At 46.8% G+C, this 25,050-nt stretch overlaps 3 protein-coding genes across 5 annotated transcripts; 2 read left to right on the plus strand and 1 right to left on the minus strand.

Annotated features, from left to right (window-relative positions):
- Positions 1-104: 104 nt before the first annotated feature.
- zbtb25 (zinc finger and BTB domain containing 25) lies at positions 105-4,861 on the plus strand. Its single transcript, XM_040169812.2, has 3 exons — positions 105-191; positions 1,588-1,766; positions 3,084-4,861. The coding sequence occupies exons 2-3, from the start codon at positions 1,594-1,596 to the stop codon at positions 4,195-4,197; spliced, it is 1,287 nt and encodes a 428-aa protein (XP_040025746.2). The 5' UTR covers positions 105-191; positions 1,588-1,593; the 3' UTR covers positions 4,198-4,861.
- Positions 4,862-5,567: 706 nt separating this feature from the next.
- Positions 5,568-11,709, minus strand: LOC120814726 (C-1-tetrahydrofolate synthase, cytoplasmic). The gene is made up of 13 exons (XM_078093855.1): positions 11,642-11,709; positions 11,379-11,539; positions 11,278-11,297; positions 10,911-11,013; positions 10,060-10,144; positions 9,308-9,367; positions 9,098-9,151; positions 8,469-8,605; positions 8,244-8,344; positions 8,046-8,182; positions 7,813-7,924; positions 7,035-7,162; positions 5,568-6,376 (listed from the first exon to the last, which is right to left on the minus strand). The coding sequence occupies exons 4-13, from the start codon at positions 11,009-11,011 to the stop codon at positions 6,323-6,325; spliced, it is 969 nt and encodes a 322-aa protein (XP_077949981.1). The 5' UTR covers positions 11,012-11,013; positions 11,278-11,297; positions 11,379-11,539; positions 11,642-11,709; the 3' UTR covers positions 5,568-6,322.
- An 886-nt stretch (positions 11,710-12,595) lies between these two features.
- Positions 12,596-25,049, plus strand: LOC120814725 (inverted formin-2). Of its 3 annotated transcripts, none has more exons than XM_078093856.1 (23): positions 12,596-12,872; positions 13,833-14,002; positions 14,344-14,605; positions 15,016-15,131; positions 15,662-15,821; positions 16,366-16,399; positions 16,486-16,627; positions 17,009-17,141; positions 18,657-19,157; positions 19,257-19,381; positions 19,476-19,537; positions 20,260-20,362; positions 21,013-21,098; positions 21,275-21,375; positions 21,524-21,594; positions 21,906-22,013; positions 23,133-23,203; positions 23,276-23,396; positions 23,480-23,644; positions 23,758-23,842; positions 23,920-24,042; positions 24,115-24,434; positions 24,657-25,049. In XM_078093856.1, exons 2-23 carry the CDS (start codon positions 13,874-13,876, stop codon positions 24,822-24,824), a joined length of 3,186 nt encoding a protein of 1,061 aa, XP_077949982.1. In that variant the 5' UTR covers positions 12,596-12,872; positions 13,833-13,873; the 3' UTR covers positions 24,825-25,049. The 3 variants fall into 3 exon arrangements, with proteins under 3 accessions (XP_077949982.1, XP_040025739.2, XP_040025738.2); XM_040169805.2 differs by having other exon boundaries at positions 12,625-12,872; positions 24,115-24,562; XM_040169804.2 differs by having other exon boundaries at positions 12,625-12,872; positions 24,115-24,536.
- The last annotated feature ends 1 nt before the right edge of the window (position 25,050 follows it).

The following is a 25,050-nucleotide window of genomic DNA, read 5'->3' on the forward strand; positions in this document are numbered from 1 at the left end:
ATAAGTATTTATATAAATCTAAACAGGATCCCTATTTGGGATGATGCATTAGATCTGGGTAGGTGACATCGACGGATCACGTGACCAGCCCCTATGACCTTCCTCTCGCGAGACTTGATGCGTCTTTCTGCGAGATCATCTGCACCAAGAAATCGGATCCAGAACCAGAACACAATCTGCACATTTCTGCGGTAAGAGGCCGATCGGTACGCGTGCACGACGCAAACATCAGAGATTGTGTACGGGCTGGGTGGGCGTGTGCACGCGTCTGTGATGCGTTCGAGGGGAACGAGGACGCGCGTGCTGCTGAATTAGAATGAGACGGAGAAGGATGGAGGAGGCTGCAGCCCGACACGACGTGCACGCGCTGTGTTGTTGTTTGGTCGCGCGCGTGTCCCGTTTCCGGTCATTTTGGATCTGTGGCCCAATCCCAATCGACCTGCTAAACCCTAACCCCTGACCCCTAACCCCTGACCCCTAAACCCCCCCCCCCCGGGACTCACTGACGTCACCTGGGCAATGGTTGAGTGTGTGAGTTTGAGGGCTTAAATGGTGTGAAAATTAAGGACTTTGCTGCAACGACAACATTTGCGACAAGATTCATGTAATTTTCTTTCTTCTTTGACAGTCAGAATACACATTTGCCTCCTCTTTGTTTACCTTTTTCCTTTTCCTTCAGGAACTGGTCATTTGTTTGTGATGATATTCCTGTTGGACTTTGCTCAGTTTGGAGTCCTTGAGGACACCTGTCAGGTGGTGGTAAACGTAAAAAATTGTAGCAGAGGAACATGGAACATCCAGAAGTTTCTTAAGCACCAAATAAATCTAGGAACAGCACACACGCAGCGGCTTTCCTCGTGATCTACGCATTACCGACACTGTACAAACACGTACAGTGTATGAGACAGTGAATACTCGGCGTGTGGTGTTCACGTAACGTTTTGGCTCCAGAAGGTCTTCTTGTAAAGACCTGGTCCAGGTCACCGTGCTGTCATAACGGATCTTTGTGATGTCGGAGAACCCTATAAAACGTGAATCTAACTCAAATCCCTCCTTTGTCAGTGAGGAAGAGAGCTGTCTTTTTCTGGGGGATGATGAACTAATTCAGCAGCTTAGATGAACCTGCGTTGGAGCAGGTTCAAGTTTTTGGATGTGTTGCTATGGTGATTTAAACAAACCTGCTCTGTGGAACCGAAAAGCCTGACTTATGTAATCTTATCCTGAAAATGATCCGGGTAACTGGAACAGGGCCAAGGTCTGTATTGTGCTTATGTTTGTCTTGTTGTTCATTGTTTTAGTTGTCTGTGATTATTCACATCCTCCTTCTTCTGTCTTGGATAAATCAGGGTTTATTTAATCCCATCTCAGAATCGAACTCCCATGGTGCATTTCACCATCAAACATCCAACTACAAAGCTGTTTAAATGATCACATTTAAATGGAAGATTAAAAATCTGCAATTTGATTCCTTGACTATTCTGGTTCACTTGTGAATTAAGTAACCATGACAACGTGTTTTATCTTATGCTTTAGTTCACAGGTGTGTGTGTGTCTGTGTGTGTGTGTGTGTGTGTCTGTGTGTTGCAGTGGGTCATGGAGTCGCCCTCTCACAGCCTCTTCCTGCTCCAGCAGCTCAATGTCCAGAGAGAGTTTGGCTTCCTGTGCGACTGCACCGTCGCCATCGGCAACGTCTACTTCAAAGCTCACCGGGCCGTGCTGGCAGCCTTCTCCAACTACTTCAAGATGATCTTCATCCACCAGACCAGGTCCCTGTAGCTCTAGACCAAAGCTGTGTCTCAATTCAGTGGCTTGTATACTTGGAGGATCCAGCCTTCTGGTCTACCTGGGCTGGGTCCTCCAAATGGGACGGACTGGCCTACGGGGGGTCATCAGGTTTACCTCCGCTGCTTCCATTGCCTAGCAACCTGCTGCGCTTGGCATTAAAAGCCTTAAAAGCCGAAAAACGTAGACTACAGAGAAGATAATCTTCTTATTTCATTTAATTTAGAAAGATCGGGGAACAGCTGTTCAGGTGGCCGGCGTCCTTCTTACCATCAATAACAAAATAACGTGGAATTCATTTTTGGCCGTACCGCCCAGCCCCAATGGGATGTCATGTATTAAAAAGTAAAAATGTATACCCATAGATATTCAAAGGAATCATATTGCTTACATTTAAAAGTGAACTTTCCCCGCTGTTAGCTCACTTGTATCCATCCTCAATAAATTAAACCCTCGTCGTCCCGCACTGCATGCTGGGATATGCTGGGCCACAAAGGACAGATGTGTCCTCAAAATCGGCGCCCAGGGGGCTGCGTCCCTCTGCCGCGTTCGGAGGAGCCGACGGATTGGGACATTCTCCAGGTCTCTGTGATGGTAGACTAGGTCTCTGTAGTCTGTAGGGTCCTTCTGATTGTAGACCAGGTGAGGAGGGTCCCTCTAAGCTTAGAACAGGTGAGTATGGTCCAGCTGGCAGTAGACCAGATAGGGAGGGTCCCTCTAAGCTTAGAACAGGTGAGTATGGTCCAGCTGACACTAGACCAGGTAGGGAGGGTCCCTTTAGCAGTAGACCAGAGGAGGAGGGTCCCTTTAGCAGTAGACCAGGTAGGGAGGGTCCCTCTAAGCTTAGAACAGGTGAGTATGGTCCAGCTGACACTAGACCAGGTAGGGAGGGTCCCTTTAGCAGTAGACCAGAGGAGGAGGGTCCCTTTAGCAGTAGACCAGGTAGGGAGGGTCCCTCTAAGCTTAGAACAGGTGAGTATGGTCCAGCTGACACTAGACCAGGTAGGGAGGGTCCCTTTAGCAGTAGACCAGAGGAGGAGGGTCCCTTTAGCAGTAGACCAGGTAGGGAGGGTCCCTCTAAGCTTAGAACAGGTGAGTATGGTCCAGCTGACACTAGACCAGGTAGGGAGGGTCCCTTTAGCAGTAGACCAGAGGACGAGGGTCCCTAATGGTACGTTCAAACCAAACATGTTGCCAACGTTTCGTATCACAGGATTACATACAAAGTCTATGCACAGACGCGATGAGACTGGACCAGGTACCGTGGACCCTATGCTGACCCCTCTTGCTCTTGTTCTCAGTGAGTGCATAAAGATCCAGCCCACCGACATTCAGCCAGACGTGTTCAGCTACCTGCTGCACATCATGTACACCGGGCGGTGCCCCAAGCAGCCGGTGGATCCGAGCCGGCTGCAGGACGGCATGAAGTTCCTTCACGCCTACCAATTGTGTCGGAAACATGCCGAGGGCGCCGCAGACTCCGGCGTGGATGACGACATGGTCCGGATGTCCAACCTGTACGGAATCCAAATCTCATCTCAGCTTGCCAACAAAGAAGCGGGCGGAGCCCCCGAGACAACGACCGCCCCTTCCGAGGGCCGGGGGGGGGGGTCCCACCCTCAGCTGGCCCTCGCCGCCGGACTGGAGGGGGTCCCGTCTGCAACGCACAATGTGTGCTCCGTGGCGTCCGGGGAGGATTCAAACCTCACCGCCCAAATCAAGAAGGAGCGGGTGGAGGAGGAAGAGGAGGAGGAGGATGGCAAACAGGCGCCCGGGGGGGGGTCTCCGGATAGCAGCCCCATGCAGGATCTCCTCTTCAAAGACCGGGCCCTGGTCTTGCTGTGCCCCCGCTGTGGGGAGCGCTGCTCCTCCCCCGAGGACCTGAGGGATCACCTTTTCAGCCACGCCCTCGACGCGGGGGCGCAGGGCGGCGAGCTGGACACTGGCGGGGAGGAAGGTCCGACAGAGGACGCCGGCTGCCTGGAGGAGGCGCTGAGGCAGAGCCAGGCATTGGCCAACCAGCTGGCGGCAGAGCTAAGGAGGAGCCGGGGCGGAGGAGGTGGAGGCGGAGCCATCAGCCCCCCCCTCGCTGTCCCCCACTCCCGCAAGCGTAAGATCGCCTGCGCCGTGTGCAGCCTGCACTTCTCCCACAAGAGCCAGCTGCAGGAGCACATGTACGCCCACACCGGCAGGCCGGCCCGCTACCACCGCTACAACCGCCTCTGCAGCCAGCTCTTCCAGGCCTCAGCCCACTTCTGCGAGGGCAGAACTGAGCCAGGGGGCGGGGCCTCATCCGGCGGCAGCGCCCCGCTCCCTGAGGAGGTCAACAGGGATAATCAGGACAACGGCAGCTCCTGCTACTCGCTGGACTCCGAGGTCTCCCAGGAGAGCGTGGACGGGGTGCCAGTGGAGTGATGTCATCGCCCGGACCGCTGGTGTCTGCGTGCACCGGGATCAATGACGTGATCAGTCGATTGACAGGGACTCAATCAACAAATATTTATACAGCCCATGGATCGTTTTCAATCATTTTATAAGAAAGCAAATCGGGGACTTCTAAATATTAGTGTTTTCCTACGATTCACTACATTCACTTCTTTGTTATCGAACAGACGATCAATAACGACTCCTGGTCCCGCCTCATGGGTTTGTAGAATCTTGATTTTCCACATTCACCAACGGACAGTGAATGCCTCATGTTGAGTTCAAACGCTCCGCTAATGTACTACACGTGATTAGTTGGGTGTGAAAACGTTTTAATGTGAAAAGACGCAGCAGTGCCTTCTTGAAGTTGTTTGTGTTGTTTCCATGACAAGAGTAGAGACTAAGATTAAAAACATCAATATTATTGATCAGTGCTTCATTATTGTTATCAGAACGTTAAAACAATAAAACAGGCGCTGATTTATTTATTTTGAAAGGGTGTTGAACTTCCTTTAATGTCACACAACCAATCATTGATGAGGAGTTGAGATGTCATTGATTATTGATGAATGAATGCAAGGTTATTTATTATTGATTGTGAATGTTCATTGTGGTCTCACTGTTAAATAAATCAGTGTTTTGTTTTATACAAAAACGTTTTTTATTTTCATTAATAGATTAAGTCTTTTTTCCACCAATCAGAAGCAGAAGGGAGCTTATGTTACCTGAGAGTGCAGAGTGAGTGGAAGAATTTATTATTATATTTTATAATTATTTTTATTGACCATGTTTTTAGCACTGTCACCTTGTCACTTTTAAGTTCTTCTTGTAAAGAATCTCATAGGAAGTCCTTACTGGAATACTAAAACAGCTCTAGTTTCTCTCCCTGAGGACATCTGAAGCCTTTGAGGGTTCTTTCATCTACGTCACAATCAAAAGCTCTACGTTCTGACTAGAACGCTGCAAAATAAACTTCGGTCCAAGAGGAACAGCTGGTTATGTGACACAGGAAGTGAACGTCGGTCCTTTATTAATCACCGTGGGGAAATGATTCTCTGCTGCCGTAATGCGCCTGTGGAGCAGTTGGAGGTTAGGTGTCTTGCTCAGGGACACCTCAACACGGGACATGGAGCAGGCGTCAGAATAACTGAGAAGCAGTCTGCACCCTTCTGGTCTACCTGGGCTGGTCCTCCAGCAGCCCCATGACTGACCACAGCGCTCTCTGGAATGGGACGTTTTGTCCTACGGAGGGACTTCCTGCTTGCGTCATCAGCTTCACCTCTGCTGCTCCCGTTGCCTAGCAACCTGAAGCGCTCGACACTAAAAGCCAAAAACGTGTAAAGTACAGATAGAGAAGGTAATCTTCTTCATAGTTTATTTAATTTATTTGATCCAGAGCATGATATATTTCAGGCTGGGAGAAGAACATTTAAACCAGCAGCCAACAGCAAACACATTTATTAACTTGTATGCAAGGAATGCAAAAAATGTCCTGCGTAGGATACAAGCTATTTTAACTGTAACTTAAGATATTACAGAATGTGTCCAAGCTAGAGCAGCTGAATGTCACCACACACATCGTTCTCCTTCAGCGTGATGCCGCTTCCTCCTGCTCCATGAAACACAACTAATAGTTTATAATCACACAACGAAACAAAAGGTTCTTTGTGACTTTATTCCGTAACGTTACTGACTTGAAAAGTGATATTTCAGGTTCATAACTTGTCTGCCTGAGCTCACTTGATCCATTTCTGTTCATAATATGAAGTACATATTGTATATATATATACATGGTTATAAACTAAGATGTTCTATATTCTATTATAACATTTATATCGGTAGATATTAGAGTGAATTCTATTATATTTAAAAGTCGGACGGCTATGACCCATAGATGTGTATATATATATATATATGTATATATATATATATATAAAGGCGGAGTATAGAACGTCCGCACATGGAGGCCATCTTGGTAGGGAGAGCTCGCTCACCCTTAACATTGTGTTCTTCGTGGTACATGTATAATAACTTCAATCAATTTTCAACATATTTTTAAACGGTTTGGTTTGTTATAAACGTCAGAGATGTAGTTGAAGATTCTTCAAAGACATTTTCACCTCCTTGGCTGGTTCTTCAGGATGAAGTGCTGAGCGCTCTGTACCGTGTTCTGAAAGAAGGAAATATCTATATGTGTGTACAAATACACAAGCCTAACCCTAACCCACACACACACACATATATATTGCAAGGTGCAGGTGGGAGTTGAATATATATATATATAGTCTTTCTGATGTATGTACGTATATATCGCCTATATATATATATATATATATATATATAATATTAGTGATGTCAAAATTAATGTGTTTATCTATAGGATTATTGGGGCCAAGATTAATGCCATAAAGTATTTTAACGCAGCTTTGTTTCCTCCCGGTGTGCGTTGACCCCTGACCCCTGACGCTGCCGCACGCTGCAGTCAGGTAGACGGTCGCTGAAGAAGGAGACGCTTTGCATTGGAAGTAAAACAAACAGAAGAACCGTGCAGAGGAATTCCTCCACACGTCAAACAGAAGGGGGACGAGTGCAAATGGACCACTTTAGGACTGATAGTGCCCAGGACATGTTGCTAGCTGCTAGGCTAAGCTATCTGCTAGGCTACATCCATCTCAACATCTACCTGCAGGGAACCACCACTGTGTCCCGAAAAGACAGTGGTTAGGGTTAGGGTTAGTAACCCTATATATATATATATATATATATATACACATAGACTACAGTATGCAAACTACAGTGTAATATTAAGCATAAATAAACTACATTACCTCCATCAGCATGGCCACTGTCATAGGCCCCACCCCTCCTGGAACAGGTGTGATGAAGCCGGCTCTTTGATTGGCTGAGGCGTAGTGGACGTCCCCGACCACACGTTTTCCGCTCGCCTTCGTCTCATCTGTTTGAAGAATGACGCAGAGGTCAAAGATTACAGAAAAACTCCCTCTATCATTTTAAATAGTGTTTTATGTTTATTTGTTAAGATGGCTCTGATGACAACATTTTATATTTCATGAACAATTTTATCACAAATTTCATGTGTTTTTTTCCCCATCTTCAATTCTTGATGTTTCAAATGTATAACAGATGTTAAATGATGCAGTACTAGTAGAGCGGTGAGTACTAGTGAGTACCAGATGTTAAATGATACAGTACTAGTAGAGCGGTGAGTACTAGTGAGTACCAGATGTTAAATGATACAGTACTAGTAGAGCGGTGAGTACTAGTGAGTACCAGATGTTAAATGATACAGTACTAGTAGAGCGGTGAGTACTAGTGAGTACCAGATGTTAAATGATGCAGTACTAGTAGAGCGGTGAGTACTAGTGAGTACCAGATGTTAAATGATACAGTACTAGTAGAGCGGTGAGTACTAGTGAGTACCAGATGTTAAATGATACAGTACTAGTAGAGCGGTGAGTACTAGTGAGTACCAGATGTTAAATGATACAGTACTAGTAGAGCGGTGAGTACTAGTGAGTATCAGATGTAGTATAATATAGTACTAGTGTGTACCAGTGATACAGTACTAGTGAGTAACGTGAGTACCTGCTATGTGGTTGATTCCACAGTCGATGACCACCACGCCTTCCTTAAGCCACTCCCCTCTCACCATCTCTGCTCGGCCCGCCCCCACCACCAGGATATCGGCCCGGCCCACCTGCCGCACAGGAAACGCTTCATCTCACACTACCACGTCTCACTACTCTCAGTCACATATGAAACCACCGTAGAAAGGAGAGATCTGGTCCTAGTTCTCCTGGTCCAGGGCGATGCGTCACCTGTTCAGGGAGGTCGAGGGTCTTTGAATGACAGGTGGTCACGGTGGCGTGGTTCCACAGCAGCAGGTCGTGCATCGGGGCTCCAACGATCTTACTGCGCCCAATCACAACCGCATGTTTCCCCCCCACAGACACACCTGCACAGATACAGGAAGTCAGATAAGTGAGGCTCCAATTGGTCAGACATTCCAGGGTTACCTGTCTGTCTGATGAGCTCCATGCAGCCGCTGGGGGTGCAGGGGATGAAGCAGTGATCCAGATCCCCTCGAGACAACTTCCCTGCGTTGATGCAGCTCAAACTGGACACATAAACACATATATATATATATATATATATATATATATATATATATATATATATATATATATATATTCATATATATATATATATACGTATATATACATATATCAGGGCGGACTAACCCGTCCACGTCTTTCTCTGGACACACGGCGTTGGTGATAAGTTCAGAGTCGATGGAGGTCACGGAGTCCAGGGGAAGCTGGACTATCAGACCATGGACAGACGGGTTCTCATTGATGGACAGGATGTGCTGCAGGACCTGCAGGACCAAAGGGAGTCACCAGGTGGAGTTGTACAGGTGGAGGTAAACATATGGAGGTTAACAGGTGGAGGTTAACAGGTGGAGGTTAACAGGTGGAGGTTAACGGGTGGAGGTTAACAGCTGGAGGTTCACGGGTGGAGGTTCACGGGTGGAGGTTAACGGCTGGAGGTTAACGGGTGGAGGTCCACATGTGGAGGTTCACGGGTGGAGGTTAACGGCTGGAGGTTAACGGGTGGAGGTTCACAGGTGGAGGTTAACAGGTGGAGGTTCACAGGTGGAGGTTAACAGGTGGAGGTTCACAGGTGGAGGTTAACAGGTGGAGGTTAATAGCTGGAGGTTAACAGCTGGAGGTTCACGGGTGGAGGTTCACAGGTGGAGGTTAACAGCTGGAGGTTCACGGGTGGAGGTTAACGGCTGGAGGCTAACGGGTGGAGGTTCACAGGTGGAGGTTAACAGGTGGAGGTTCACGGGTGGAGGAGTGTCACTGACCTCTTCCTGCGTTATGGTTTTCGGTAATCTCAGATGTTTCGCTTCGATTCCAATCTGCAGATGAGAAAAGAGTTAATTGAAAAACATTCTCTGTAGCGATGATGATGATGATGATGATGATGATGATGATGATGATGATGATGATGATGATGATGATGAGCCACCCGTTGATGGATCAATGAAAGGAGCCGTGGTCTGATTGGTCCTCACCTCAGCTGCAGCTCGTAGCTTGGAGCTGATGTAGAGGTTTGAATCGTCTCTGTCTCCCACCTGCAACACAGTCCACGCCTTCATATCGCCGTAGCAACACCAGCACTAAAGTACTACACCTCTTTACCGATTGTACTTGTACTCTACTTTACAGTCTTTACATGTTCTGCTACATATTTTACTGCTTTTGTAGTTGAAGTAGTAATACTACAATGTAGAAGTACTCTGTCCCAAGTAAACATCCTGCTTGGTACAGAAGTAACATTAAAATATACTTAAACTACTACAAGCTAATAATAGTAATAGATTAATCTTATATATTATATATAGTTTATTAATTATTCTGAGACGTAGTGCAAATAGGTCTACCCCAGTACTGCAGTACTATGTATTAGTACTATGCGTTAGCAGTAGGGATACTGATTCTCAGATTAAAACACTGAAATAATCTAAATGTAATTTCTGATCTGAAACCATGACCACTAGGGGAGTTTTGGGACCACGAGTGGACTGGGACCAGCAGGTCAAACATTGGTGGGTCTCTGAGAGGAACTGGTTCTCAGTGGATAGAAGCTGACTGAGAGAAAGAGCAGCTGGGTAAACACAGCCGACAAAGACCAGTTCAGGGGGCAGAGTCCAGGTCCCCTGAGAGCAGCTCACTACATGTGGACGTTACCCTTCAATATGTCCCCTTATCTGCTTCAGAAAGAGCTCAATTTAAGGCAGAAGAACAACAACAAACAGAGCCTCACCTGTAAGACCACGAGACCAGGTCTGAACCCTGAGAAGGGACCCTTCATCTCCTCCACCTGGAGCTTCAGACGCTCCCTCACCAACCTGAGAACATAGAACAGGATCAGATCTAAAATAGACCAGGATCATACCCCAAAAAGAGACCAAGATCAGATCTTATTTAGACCAGGATCAGATCTAAAATAGACCAAGATCATATCCCCAAAAAGACCAAGATCAGATCTTATTTAGACCAGGATCAGATCTAAAATAGACCAGGATCATATCCCCAAAGAGACCAAGATCAGATCTTATTTAGACCAGGATCATATCCCCAAAGAGACCAAGATCAGATCTTATTTAGACCAGGATCAGATCTAAAATAGACCAGGATCATATCCCCAAAGAGACCAAGATCAGATCTTATTTAGACCAGGATCAGATCTGAAGCAGCTACAAAGATGGTAGCCGACCCCTCTCACCCCGGACCAAACCTGTTTGTGGCCCTTCCATCTGGCAGGAGGCTGAGGTCCATCAGGACTAAGACCTCATCAACAGAGCCGGTCCCCCACTGACTGACTGACATCCACTCACTCCCTTCACTCTGCACACGTGTCCCTTACACTCACAACACAGTTGAGTGGAGTATTATTATCTGTTGTATTTTTAACTTTATTCCTTTATTTTTAAATGGTTTATTCTGTATCCCTCTAGCCAATGGCCTTATATTTTGTTCTATTTTATTTTATTCCTCCTGCACTATGTTGTCTTATCTGTCTTGTTGTCCATTGTCTTGCACCAACCGCAAAGTCAAATTCCTTGTATGTCTGACGTATCTTGGTGATGAATGTTTCCTGATTCCTGATCTCACCTGGAGGTCTTGCTCCCGGAGACAACAGTTGCCATGGAGCACCGGATTTGTTGGCAAGCTGAGGACCAGAGATGGTGCGAGATGACGGCCAATGAGAACATATCTGGGAGGCAGACAGACAGACAGACAGAGGGACAGGTGGGACATCAAGTATGAAATATTAATAGTTTAAATGACATGATGGCTTCAAGCTGATGTTAAAATAAAATACTTCAAAGACAACATGTGTCTCAGTGAAACTTTAAGGCTGCAGCTCCCACCACTAACAACAGGAAACCTTCCCATCATGCATCTGTGCAGCTGCAGACATGCGTGAAGACGTGTTGAACAATGTGAGTGTATATTTGCGAAAGAGAGAGGGACTCACCTGAGAGAGAGAGGACACGTCTGAGAGAGAGAGGACACGTCTGAGAGAGAGAGGACACGTCCGACAGACAGAGGACACGTCTGAGAGCGAGAGGGACTCACCTGAGAGAGAGAGGACACGTCTGAGAGAGAGAGGACACGTCCGACAGACAGAGGACACGTCTGAGAGAGAGAGGACACGTCCGACAGACAGAGGACACGTCTGAGAGCGAGAGGGACTCACCTGAGAGAGAGAGGACACGTCTGAGAGAGAGAGGACACGTCTGAAAGAGAGAGGGACTCATCTGAGAGAGAGAGGACACGTCTGAAAGAGAGAGGACACGTCCGACAGACAGAGGACACGTCTGAAAGAGAGAGGGACTCACCTGAGAGAGAGAGGACACGTCTGAAAGAGAGAGGACACGTCCGACAGCCTGATGTTTGTTCACTGCTGTGGGAGGACGTCAAGCTACGGAGGCTCAGAGGGGACAAAATACTGGCACACGTATGTGTGTTTACATGTACTGTATACACGGTATGCAAAGTATGCTGCACCACATCATAGAAATACAGAAACAAAGTACCTCACCAATGTAGTAGCAGTATGAGAAAACCTTTAGAGATCGGTTAATGTGTGTGTGTGTGTGTGTGTGTGTGTTTGACTAGTGAAGAGAATGGAGGTTAAAGGTCAATACTGACAGGTACTGTATACACACACACACACACGCACGAATATATATACACACATCAACAACAACAACAACAGACCAACAACAGAAAAGCCCACAATCAACTCTTCATTGATTGATGATCACTGTGAGTTTGTATCTAAATCAGAAACAGAGCGCCCTCTGCTGGTCACATTCAGTCATCGGTCCTCCGTTTCTTAATGTTTTATAGCGCAGAGAAAATAAAGGAACAACAGATTCTAGAATCCCACTTTCTGAAACCTGTTCCACAGATTCATCGAGGACGGTTTTGTAAGAACATTCTACTGCTTGTTCTGTCCCACCGTCGAGCCGTTGGGTGTGTGAGGGTCTCATTATGAGCCCCCAAGCCAATTACCCACAAGCCATTACAATGTGACGTTAAACACAAGTAACAGCATAAGGGCGTTAAAAAAGGTAACGACGTAAGGACGGCACGTGTGTTCACACTGTCACACAATACAATGTATACATTTAAAACATCAAAGATCTCATAAAGAAATACCCTGAAAGACGTTCAAATCAGAGTTAAACATACAACTAAATTCCCTCAATTGCAAATCCTTTTTTGTGAGGTTGTCATGGTGACTGTCCCATCATATTTCCACCTTTTAAAGCTCTCGTTTGTTTTCCAGTGGCAAGAAAAAATCAGCAAGTTGAGGTTTTATTCAACTTTTATTTTAGTATTGGTCATTCAAAGAGCAGCAGTTATGTGCTTTAACTATTGATAAATGGATACGCCCACCATGCGCGCGCTCAGATGCGGCGCCGAGTTCCCGCTGACCTCTGACCCCGCCCACATCCCGTGGACGCGCTGAGGACCGCGGCTGTGATTCACCGCGAAGGAGGAATACTCAGCTTCCTCCAACCGACCGAACGACAGACAGCGGGACACCGGACAGATCTCCCGGTAAGGACACGTTAACAGGAACCGGTCAATCCAGTTAAAGCTAAAAACCGTTAAAGTCAGTTAAATCTCGTTAAAGTCCGAACCGTTAAAGTCCGTTAAATTTCGTTAAAGTCCGAACCGTTAAAGTCCGTTAAACCTCGTTAAAGTCCGAACCGTTAAAGTCCGTTAAATCTCGTTAAAGTCCGAACCGTTAAAGTCCGTTAAATCTCGTTAAAGTCCGAACCGTTAAAGTCAGTTAAATCTCGTTAAAGTCCGAACCGTTAAAGTCCGTTAAACCTCGTTAAAGTCCGAACCGTTAAAGTCCGTTAAACCTCGTTAAAGTCCGAACCGTTAAAGTCCGTTAAATCTCGTTAAAGTCCGAACCGTTAAAGTCCGTTAAATCTCGTTAAAGTCCGAACCGTTAAAGTCAGTTAAATCTCGTTAAAGTCCGAACCGTTAAAGTCCGTTAAATCTCGTTAAAGTCCGAACCGTTAAAGTCCGTTAAACCTCGTTAAAGTCCGAACCGTTAAAGTCCGTTAAACCTCGTTAAAGTCCGAACCGTTAAAGTCCGTTAAACCTCGTTAAAGTCCGAACCGTTAAAGTCTGTCCTTCTCTCTCGGGTCGTCTCCATGGAAACGCGTCCTGACCGGAGATCAGTCCGTTTATCAGTCCGTCATCGCATGACGTCACGGACCAGCAGGACGTTAAACGCGGAGAGTGTAAGAAGTCTGGTGGAAGTACTGATCCAACGTTATTCCCTGAGACAAAACATTAACATGTTTGATTTCAAGTCTTACATTTTAAAACACACACGCTGGAGTCACATGGGAATATGAATATACTACTTCTGTGTTTTTTGTTATAAAGTGAGTTTATAAGAAAAGTATTGATGACTTCACATCCATCTGGTTTGTTATTTATTTGAATACGTTTTAATTGGTTAATTAACACAAGAAGCACTTTTGTTTTCTGACTAAACAGTCCAATTTGGACCGTCAGTCTCTCTGCAGCTTCCTGTCGTCATGGCAGCCAAAACCAAATGGTGGTTATTGAAAGGCCGCGTAAGAGGAACAACCGGCCACAACCCGGGGGCCAAGTTGGAGGCCAACCTGGAGAACGCAGAACCTGAACTCTGCATCAGACTGCTGCAGGTAGTAACCCCCCCGGTTAAATGAGCTGGATCTATAGGACCAGGGCCGAGTGTAACTGATGTCAGTCCGGTGCGAAGGGAACTCCAGAGAGTCACCGGCACAGAAGACACTGAGTTGGCAGAGTTGCTGGATGGATGGATGGATGGACAGATGGACGGATGGATGGATGGATGGATGGATGGATGGATGGATACTTTATTAATCCCCAGGAGGAAATTTGCGATAAAGAAGCCATTACTCCGGGCCGGACCCTGCTGGTTTATATTTAAAAGGTTTTCTCTCCCTCAAGAGAAGAAAAGCTTTGAATTTGAAAACCAAAGACCCCTCCACGATTCCTTTAGGTTACCACCGTTGTTAACTACTCTGGTCTGCGGCGTCGGTTGGAGACCAGTGATCAGGCCTGGATGGTCCAGTTTCTGGAGCTTGGAGGTTTGGACCTGCTGATGGAGGTTCTGGAGCGTCTGTCTGGTCGCGGCTGCGCTCGCATTGCCGACGCTCTGCTGCAGCTCACCTGCGTGACCTGCGTCCGAGCTGTAATGAACTCATCTGAAGGTCTGCACTTTTTTCTGGAGAACCCGGCCTACGTCAAGACCCTGTCCCAAGGTGGGTTTCAAACATTCTACCTTTGCTACTTCTTTTTTTCTGTTTTCTGTTTTTGATTTCAGGGCGGAGTCATTGCCTCTCCTGATAAGCTCTTATCTAATGTACATCCTATCCAATGCTTCCAGTCAAAATAACAGTCTCTCCTACTTCTACCCACATCTCTGGGGTCTTTCCCTGTTTCATTCAAATAGAGAGAGAATAAAGGAGACAGACGTCTGTTAGACTTATTAGACCTAGACAACTTTGACCTTCTTATTCAATGGCTTTTCCACAACCCTTCCATTAGTCCTTCTTTGCTTCCATCAACCTCTGCTTGGTTCTTCAGGTTTTTCAGATCGATCTTCTTATTGTTTACTAAGGAGTAACAAGACGTGTTTCTGCATCCTCTTCTTCTCACTGTGTGTCCTCAGCGCTGGACACGTCTAACATCATGGTGAAGATGCAGGTCTTTGAGCTGCTGACAGCCCTGGCTCTCTTTGATGCTCAGGGACACCACCTGGCCCTGGATGCCCTGGACCACTACAAGGTAACCACACAGATCACTCTTCATTTCAAAGGTCTCAGGAGGCCAAATCTGTCTCTAATCGTGTTTGAGGACATTCTCACGTGTCTCTGGTCTGAATGTGTTTCTGCTCCCCACCAAGCTCAAAGATGCTGACATCTTCAAAGCAGATAGTAGAGAAGGAAATCTTGACTGTACTTTACTTCTGACATATGTTATTATTTTTCAGTGATGTTTCTCTGGTGTGTGGTCTCTATGGCAGAACATTTTAATATTTAAAAGATGTAAACAAGGCTGTGAATTCACTACTTTACATTTTGATTGTTATAAAACAGGACTGAGATGAATCCTAACCGTCCGTTTGCAGAGCTTCATTATCAGCTGTGAACTTTTCTCTTTGTTGTCCTTCTGAATCCCGGTCGTCTCTGTCGCTCCACTGATCAGATATCTGAGAATGTTTTATATCTGCCAGAGAGGTGTTGTGTAATGACTGAGGATACCATCTCACACAGAGAGGCCAAACACAGGCCCAATTACCTGTGTTGTGTGTTCAGAGTCTGAAGAAGCAGCAGTATCGCTTCAGTGTGATCATGAACGAGCTCCACTGCACCACCAACCCCCCCTACAACGTAACACTCATGAGCTTCATCAACAGCCTGGTGATGGGACGAGAAGACCTGAGGAGGAGGAGCCGCCTGAGACAGGAGTTCATCGGTGAGACCAGTTCCTCAGTATGATAAGTACACAATGATGATTCTCACCACAATATTGTAGATTACAAGAATAATAGTGACAATAACAACGACACAAAAACAGTCAGTCAGCCATCTTCAAAGCCGCTTATCCCTCATACGGGGCGGCGGGGGGGTCAATCCCAGCCAACATTGGGAGAGAGACGGGTACAAAACACTGCCTTGCCACAATAAATGTTGCCCCCAAACAGCCGTAAAAGGGTTACGCATGATATCGGTGAGGTGACCGGTGGTTGCTATCAGTCTCTAAATGGTTACTATGGCAATCTTGGGGATTATTGCGGTGCCTTTAATTGCTAGTTGCTATGGAACATGTAAATGGTATTATAAGAAGTTTTCTGGGATGAGGTGCTTACTTGGGTATTTATATGTGGCTGCCATGGCAATAAGGGCTTTCTAGGTTAGTAACGAGTGACTGCCCCACATTTCTAAATGAAAATATGACATTAGTTTTGTTACCATGGAGATCAGGATCTGATTCTCTCACTAAAACCATGTTGTTACAGGACTGCAGCTGCTGGATGAGCTCCCCAGACTGAGGTAAAGACGTAGTCAATTCTATCACTAATGATCAATAATCAACATCCTCATCATTGTGGGACCTCCGTCTGTCTCTCGCTGTCCAGGGAGACGGAGGACCATGACCTGAACATCCAGTGTGATGCCTTTGAGGATTCACTGACGGAGGACGAGGAAGAGATGGAGAAGCTCTACGGAGGCATCGACATGAGCAGCCACCAGCAGGTCTTCACCTCTCTGCTCACCAAGGTAGCTTCCACCCAAAGACGCGTCCACCTACATGATTACAGTGATAAGTGCTTCTAGACTCCCCCCTCAAAAGTCTGAGTGTTGTAATAAAACCCAAACGTGCTTCACTAAAGTATTAGTTTAGGCGGTGGGAAAATGTATGCAACCAGGTAATTGTACGTTTTTTTTGTAAGGTAAAGTTCATACATAATTAGTTTTTTTCATTTTTTAAACTTTATTAAAACCTGGATTTTTAACAAGAGGGTGTAGACTTTTTATATCTACTGTACAGAACACCACCTAAATACCTCCACCATCCCCAACATCTTCACCTCTCTGTTTACCAAACTAGCCTCCACGTACAGCACGGGTATTCATTCTCCTCCTCCTCCCTGTGTTCAGGTGGCCAGCAGCCCATCCTCGGCCCAGCTGCTGTCCATCCTGCAGGCCTTGCTGGTGCTGGACCCGGGGAGGTCTGAGGTGTGGCTGTCTCTGGAGCTTCTCACTGATAGACTCACACTGATGTCCCAGCCCTGTAAGTATTGATGTTATAATTGGAAATTACATTACATCACATGTCGTTTATCTGACGCTTTTATCCAAAGCGACTTACAATAAGAACATTTCAACCATAAGGACACAAACACAGAAGAACAAGAAACAAGAAAGTGCAATTTCATCAAATAAGCCAATTTACAACTTGCTGTAGATAAGAACCATTATAAGTCCAATGTAAGTGCTACAGTTAGTTAGTGTGTTAGTGGAGGTAGAGTCTGAAGAGGTGTGTCTTTAGTCTGAAGATGTGAAGGCTCTCTGTGGTCCTGATGGCTTCAGAGACCTCCTTCCACCATTTAGGAGCAGGACAGCAAAGAGTGGAGATCTAGTCGAGTGTTTTGCTCTCAGTGAGGAGGAACAAGCAGTTTATCACATGCAGAGAGGAGAGGTCAGAGGTCGGGATGTCGGGTTGGACCAGGTCCTGGATGGAAGCTGGACCCCATCCATTCACAGCGGGGTACGTGAGCACCAGTGTTTAGAACTGGATGAGCCACCGGTACCAGTGAAGAGAGCGGAGGAGTGGAGGAGTGTGGGAGAACTTAGGAAGGTTAAAGACCAGTGGAGCTGCTGCATTCTGGATGAGCTGCAGAGGTGGAATGGTGGTAGCAGGAGACCTGCAGGAGAGAGTCACAGTAGTCCAGGATGAGATGACAAGACTCTCAATCAGTACCTGCGCCGCCTTCTGAGTGAGAAGAGGACGTGTTCTCCTGATGTTGTAGAGCGAGTATCTACAGGATGGTGTTGTCAGTGATGTTGGAGTCAGGGAGAGTCGGCTGTCGATGTCACGCCGAGGTTCCTGCAGTCAAAGTGGACGTTAACACGGAGTCTCAAAGTTAACAGTCAGGTCCCGTGAAAGAGAATCTTTCCCCAGAAAGAGTAGTTCCGTCTTGTCGGGGTTGATTTTCAGATGGTGGGCGGATCCACTGAGAGATGTCAGTCAGACAGGCAGAGATCAGAGTGAGGGAAGGAGAGAATTAGTCGGTGTCATCGGCATCGCTGTGGTAGGAGAAGCCATGCGAGCGAATGACAGCGCAGAGAGAGTTGGTGTAGAGCGAGAAGAGGAGGGGACCCAGGACGGAACCCTGAGGAACTCCAGCAGTAAGAGGACCAGGTTCCGACACAGATCCTCTCCAGGTTACCCGGTAGGTGCGGCCGTCGAGGTAGGACGAGAGAAGGGAGTGTCAAGGAGGTTGTTACGGTGGAGATAGGAAGAGAGTTTTGGACAGAAAGGGAAGAAGAGAGACCGGTCTGTAGTTGTTTTCTTCAGAAGGGTTGAGGGTGGGTTTCTTCAGGAGAGGGTTAACTCTTGCCTCCTTCAGAGAATTGGAAAATGGACCAGAGAGGTAAAACCAGGTTCTCCTTCGGTCCTCATCACTGTCTTTTCTTTTAAAATTAGATAATCAGCATTAAACGTTGAGTTCCTCCATCACGACTTACTGACTGACCCATGTGTCCTCACACAGCCTCCTGACTACACAGTTTGTGTGTTTTGTAGTTGACCTGTCTACCAACTCACTGCTGGAGAGACTCCTCCCCCACAAGTCCCTCTCAGCCATTCACAAGATACAAACCATCGACAGGGCGGTTCAGACTCGACGAGCAGAAAGTGCATCTGGTTCTCTATGGGTTCCTTCCTCCTCCTTACCTGGAATGGGAACTGCTCCCCCTCCTCCCCCTCCGCCATTACCTGGAATAGAAGCTCCTCCACCATTACCTAGAATGGGAGCTCCTCCCCCTCCACCATTACCTGGAATGGGAGCTCCTCCCCCTCCACCATTACCTGGAATGGGAGCTCCTCCCCCTCCTCCCTTGCCTGGAATGGGAGCTCCTCCCCCTCCACCATTACCTGGAATGGGAGCTCCTCCCCCTCCTCCGGGTGACATCATTTCTGCCCAGGCAGCTCTGCGCCTCAGGTCATGTTGTAGCCCCGCCCCCTGTCCCACCCGCCGTATGAAGAAACTGAACTGGCAGAAGCTCCCGTCCAGAGCGGTGACAGGTGAGTGTTGTGGGGTTAGCATCTCTGTGTATTACGGTATTGTGTCTGTAATACATAATACCGTAATACATGTATTTATGTAATGATGTGTGTCTGCAGCACAACAGTCCCTGTGGACGTTGGTGTCTTTAGAATCACTGGAACCAGATTACTGCAGCATTGAGCAGCTCTTCAGTCTTCCTCCAACTGAGACCAGAACCAAAGCCCAGGCCAAGCCCAAAGAGGTACACATCACACTTGGGGGCATAGACAGGTGGACAGACTGCAAGCAGAAGGTCCACTCAGGCTCTTCTCACCTAATTGTCTCTTTGTCCACAGATTTCATTCATCGATGCCAAGAAAAGTCTAAACCTCATCATCTTCCTGAGGCAGTTCAAATGGTGACCAATCAAACCAATCAAAAGAAACATATCACGAGAGTGACATCGTCCTCAGTCCAAAGAAGTCTGAGACAAGTGAAGGACTGGTGAAGTCTCTCACCTGTCCCATGGGTTCTTCCTGAACTTCACATGTCCTCAAACTGTCCTTTATGTTTTATCTGTCTGTCCCATCTCACCTGTCTCTGACCGTTTCATTTTTTCTGTTGACATATTCTTTACCTGTCCTCCTCTTACCTGCCCTCCACCTGTCTTCTGTCTGCTGTGGTCTTCAGGAATCAGGAACATTTATTGCCAAAGTATGTTAGGAAACACAAGGAATTTGACATATGGTGGTGCATACCATTGGACAATAAGACAATGAGACGATGGACAAGACAAATAACACTGGGCAAGAAAATATTACATTTTCAATTTAAATGTACAGTACAATATAGAAGTACAGCTGTACTGTGAGTGTACGTGAAAGTGATCACGTCCATTTACAGATGGAGTATGGAGGGATGGAAAAGGGGATGTCAGTGGGGGGACGCGGCCTCTTCCAACAGGAAGAACCTGTTGGTGTGGCGGGAGGTCTTAGTCCTGATGGAGCTCAGCCTTCTGCCAGATGGAGGGGGGGGGTGAGAGGGGTCGGCCCTTCAGTTGGTCCTCATTGTTTTATACTTAACTGACTTTTCCTTTGTACGTCTTCCCGTCTCGCCTGTTTCCTGTCTTTCTTTCCTCAGTTCCCATGAGGACTTTGTGTCTCTAATCTGGAAGGGAGACAGGTCCAGGTTTGACGTTGAGCTCCTGAAGCAACTGATAAAACTCCTACCTGAGAAACATGAGGTCAGAGGTCAAAGTGACACTAAAACACCTGTCCTCCATCTTGTCTGTGTCTTGTCTGTCTCATGGTTCCCTCGTATGTTATCTGCCCGACGGCTTCGCTTGTCTCACTGTGACAGAAAATATGCCTTTACATCGCTACATGTATTAATATACATGAAACAAAATGTTTTGTTGAAAATTAAATTAAACCCCCCAACGGGATTTGATAAAAACTGTTGTGATAATAATAATAATTTTATTGTGTAAAATATAAAGAACAACTAAAATGCTTTGGCTGCTTGGTGAGAATATTCACTTTAATATTGTAAGTAAAAATATAAAATTGTAAACCAGCACTAAACTTCTTATGTTAATCAATGTCGTTCATCAGCAGTATGAAGCGTTCTAAGATCATATGAATAATCCGAATGAACAATATTCATGTTCAGAGACCGATAAAAGCCTCGTACACACAAAACTGTTTCTTTCATGTAATCCAACATTTACAACTTGACTTCATTCATTCATTTCCACATAGAATAACATTTCTCATGAAAGCTCCAAAATGAATAAAATGATATTTGTTGTCATACCATTCTATGAACATTTTATACAAATTCAGTGTATTTCAAAGTATTTTGTCATATTTAAACCTCACCTGTTCCCGTCAGGTAGGGAACCTGAAGTCACACCAGGCCGACGAGGACATGTTGTCTCCGGTGGACCAGTTTTACCTGAAGCTGCTTGACATCCCGTGGTAGGACTGATCTCCGTCATCAGACGACCCCTGCAATGAGCTCGCAGTTTATAATGTGCATGCTAAGCTAACAGACTATTACACACTCAGTTCAAATGTTCAAGCATTAAGTACCCATCTGTTCCTGTGTGTGTGTGTATGCGTGTGCGTGTACGTGTGCGTGTGTGTGTGTGTAGCTACCCTCTGAGGCTCGAGTGCATGTTGTTGTGTGAGGAGAGCAGCTCTCTGTTGGAGACTCTGAAGTCCAGAGTTGAGCTGCTGGATCGAGCCTGCCAGAGTCTGTATACAAACCCAATACACAACAAGGACACACTAAATACATATAAGCTCCAGAGGATGGCTGTGTTGATTGCTTGAGTATTGCACAGTATTACATGAGGCCGTGTTGTGTTACAGTGTGTCATCGTACTGTGTTGTGTGTCCAGGTGTGAGGGAGAGCTCTCGTCTGCCCCCCTTCTGTAAACTCATCCTGAGTGTGGGGAACTTTCTCAACTATGTGAGGTTATTCTTCGTTACTATCAGACCCGTGACATCACGTCGATGCGTGACGTCACGGCGTCGATGCGTGAGTTACGGCGTCGATGCGTGAGTTACGGCGTCGATGCGTGACGTCACGGCGTCGATGCGTGAGTTACGGCGTCGATGCGTGACGTCACGGCTAAGGTGCTGCTGTTTTTTATTTTCATTAGGAAACACAAATACAAGTCTGAGGATGAAAGGAATTCTTTCTTTGAATGGTCAAACACATTGAAAATGTTACTTGTATCCTGTGATGTCATCAGTCATTGTGTGATGTCATCATATCAGGGGACTCACACAGGAAGCGCAGAAGGTTTTAAGATCAACACTCTGCTCAGACTGACAGAAACCAGAGCCAACAAGTCCAGAATCACCCTGCTGCACCACATCCTGCAGGTAACACTCCATACTGGAATCAGGAATCATTTATTACCATAATATGTCAGACATACAAGAAATGTGGCGGTTGGTGCGTAACAGCAGACAGTACGACAATGGACATACAACAACATAGTGCAAGAAGAATTAAATAAAATATAAGGCTATGGGGTAGTTTAAAAATAAAGGAATGACATTTTAAAAAGTGAAAGTTAAAAATAAAGTGCACCAGCGAACAGAAAGTGACGTGTGCAGAGTGACCGGTGGGATGTCAGAGTCAGTCAGTGGGGGACCGGCTCTGTTGATGAGCCCGACTGCCGACGGGAAGAAACTGTTGGTGTGGCGGGAGGTCTTAGTCCTGATGGACCTCAGCCTCCTGCCAGATGGAAGGGGCACAAACAGGTTCTGTCGGGGTGAGAGGGGTCGGCTACCATCTTTTTAGCTGCTTCAGAGACCTGGAAGCGAACAAGTCCTGCAGGGACGGCAGGTTGCAGCCGATCAGCCTCTCTGCAGAGCGGAGGACACGCTGCAGCCTGCCCTTGTCCTTGGCTGTGGCTGCAGGGTACCAGACGGTGATGGAGGAGCAGAGGATGGACTCCATGATGGCCGTGTAGAAGTGGACCATCATCGTCTTTGGCAGGTTGAATTTCTTCAGCTGCCTCAGGAAGAACAACCTCTGCTGAGCCTTCTTGGTGATGGAGCTGATGTTCAGCTCCCGCTTGAGGTCCTGGGTGATGATGGAGCCCAGGAAATGGAAGGAATGGCAGAAGGTGGGGCTCTGTTCTTCCTGAAGTCCACAACCATCTCCACTGTCTTCAGAGCGTTGAGCTCCAGGTTGTTCTGACTGCACCAGGACACCAGATGGTCAGACTCCAACCTGTAGGCCAGAGAGATCAGTCCAATGAGGGTGGTGTCATCCGCAAACTTCAGGAGCTTGACGGACTGGTGGCTGGAGGTGCAGCTGTTGGTGTACAGGGAGAAGAGCAGAGAGGAAAGAACGCAGCCGTGGGGGGGACCGGTGCTGATGGTCAGAGAGATCCTACTGGGCCTCCTGCTCATACTGGTTCCACTGGTCTTACCGGTCCTCCTAGTGACACTGGTTCTTTATAACTCACATGCTGTTTGTGTTGTCTAAAGGAGGCAGAGAAGAACCACCCCGACCTGTTGAACCTGCCGGATGACTTGGAGATCTGTGAAGAGGCTGCTGGGTAAAGATGAGACCTTCGTCATGAGAACATCCTGTTGCCTCGATGTCCAATGTTGAGTTTGTTTGTTTTTAGATTGAATCTGGATTTGATTCAGTCTGAGAGCAACATTCTGACCAACCAGCTGAGGAGTTCAGAGAGTAAGGTCTGCTGTTCCTCTGAGGACCTGAAGGAGCAGTACCTGCCCCCACTCCAGGTAGACTGCGCATGTTCTCAGGTGCACAGGTCTGTGTGTTTACTTGCTCATTGCCTTTTTCTTCTTGTGGTGTCCATCTCCAGGAGTGCCTGGGTGGATGTGAGCAGCTGCAGCAGCTGTTGTCCTCCTTGGAGGACCGAAGGACAGCTTTGTCTGTCTACTTGTGTGAGGACAGCAGCAGCTTCTCCATTGACGAGCTACTCAACACCATCAAGACCTTCAGAGGCTTGTTCCTCAGAGCCAAGAAGGTCAGAAGCCAACCACAGGCCGGTGTGGCAGCACACAGTCTACTCGCATGCCGCTGTACGATGGGGAAAACAGGAAGTGAACCACGTGATTAATGAAAAGAATCACTCTTCAGGAGAACGAGAGTCGCATGCAGCTGGACAAGAGGAGGAAGCTGCAAGAGGAGGACGGGAAACTCAAAGGAAACACCAACAAGATCAGTGAGTCCACCTTCAATTCAGTCAGACCTCTGACAGCCTAAGAAGATTTAAAACACTGCTAAGTGTTTGTCCTCCAGTCAGAAACGACGTGTCCAATGAGGGCAAAGGCTGCATCATCGACAACCTGCTGTCTGAGATCAGGAATGGCCACAACCTGAAGAGGACCAGACCACCACCTCCGAGGGGCGGCAGAGACCATGGTGAGCACTGTGGTGGACTGTGATTGACTCTGGTGGTCTGTCAAGCTTCTGACTCTATGTTGTCTTCATCAGATCATCCTGGGATTATACACAGATCATTGGCTGCGAACGAGCCTGATCCGTCTGTTTTCAGCCAATCAGAGAAGCCTGCAGAAACACAGAAGAAAGTCCAGACCCCCTCCGAACCCCAGGCCGAAACAACACCAGAACCCGGGTCAGCTCAGATTGATGGCAGTCTCGCAGAGACCCAGAACTCCTCTGATCCACACACCTCTAAGGCTGCTGCCAACAGAGAGCAGGACGAGAGCCAGACGGGGCTCTGGGACGCTCTGGAAAACAACGATGATCCACGTTCTCTGGAACCAGCAAGGAATTCCAGGACCAGTCCTGAAGTTAGTAGACGGTCCCGTTAACGGGTATGTTGACGTCCTCTCATTAACGGCTACATGGAAGCCATCTCGGTAGCGGGTACGTCAACCTCCCCTTGTTAACGGGTACGTGAACGTCATCTTGTTAACGTGTACGTGGGAATCCCCTCGTTAGCGAGTACGTGGAAGTTCCCTCCACTTTCTGTAGACGTGTAACTAACTAATCAGTGTATGTTTGACCTGCAGGATCAGAACCGGGATCCAATCACAGAGCCAAGAAAGGACGTGTGTCACACTGAGGATTTCCTCTTCCGTGATTGGCTGACGAGAGTTCCCCTTTTCATGGTTATTATTATTTTTGTTGTTGTTATTGTTGGTTTTATTATTGCTAATGGTTTCAGCATGAAGTTTTAATGATATTAAATTGGGTTTGTTTATTATTTTTAGTTTGATTGTTGATTAGACAATCATTTCGATTTGAACTTTTATTAATATCTTTGCCGTCAGTTAAAGTACTACATTCAGTAGACGTATAAGTACTCACTTTGTAACATTGTCTGTTATCTGATATGATTAGATGGTGATTAACATGTTGAACATCTTCATAAACTTAATAATAAAATTGTATTCTTGTTGAAAC

This window comes from Gasterosteus aculeatus, chromosome 18 (genome assembly GCF_964276395.1).
Source record: "Gasterosteus aculeatus chromosome 18, fGasAcu3.hap1.1, whole genome shotgun sequence".
Lineage (NCBI taxonomy): Eukaryota > Metazoa > Chordata > Actinopteri > Perciformes > Gasterosteidae > Gasterosteus > Gasterosteus aculeatus.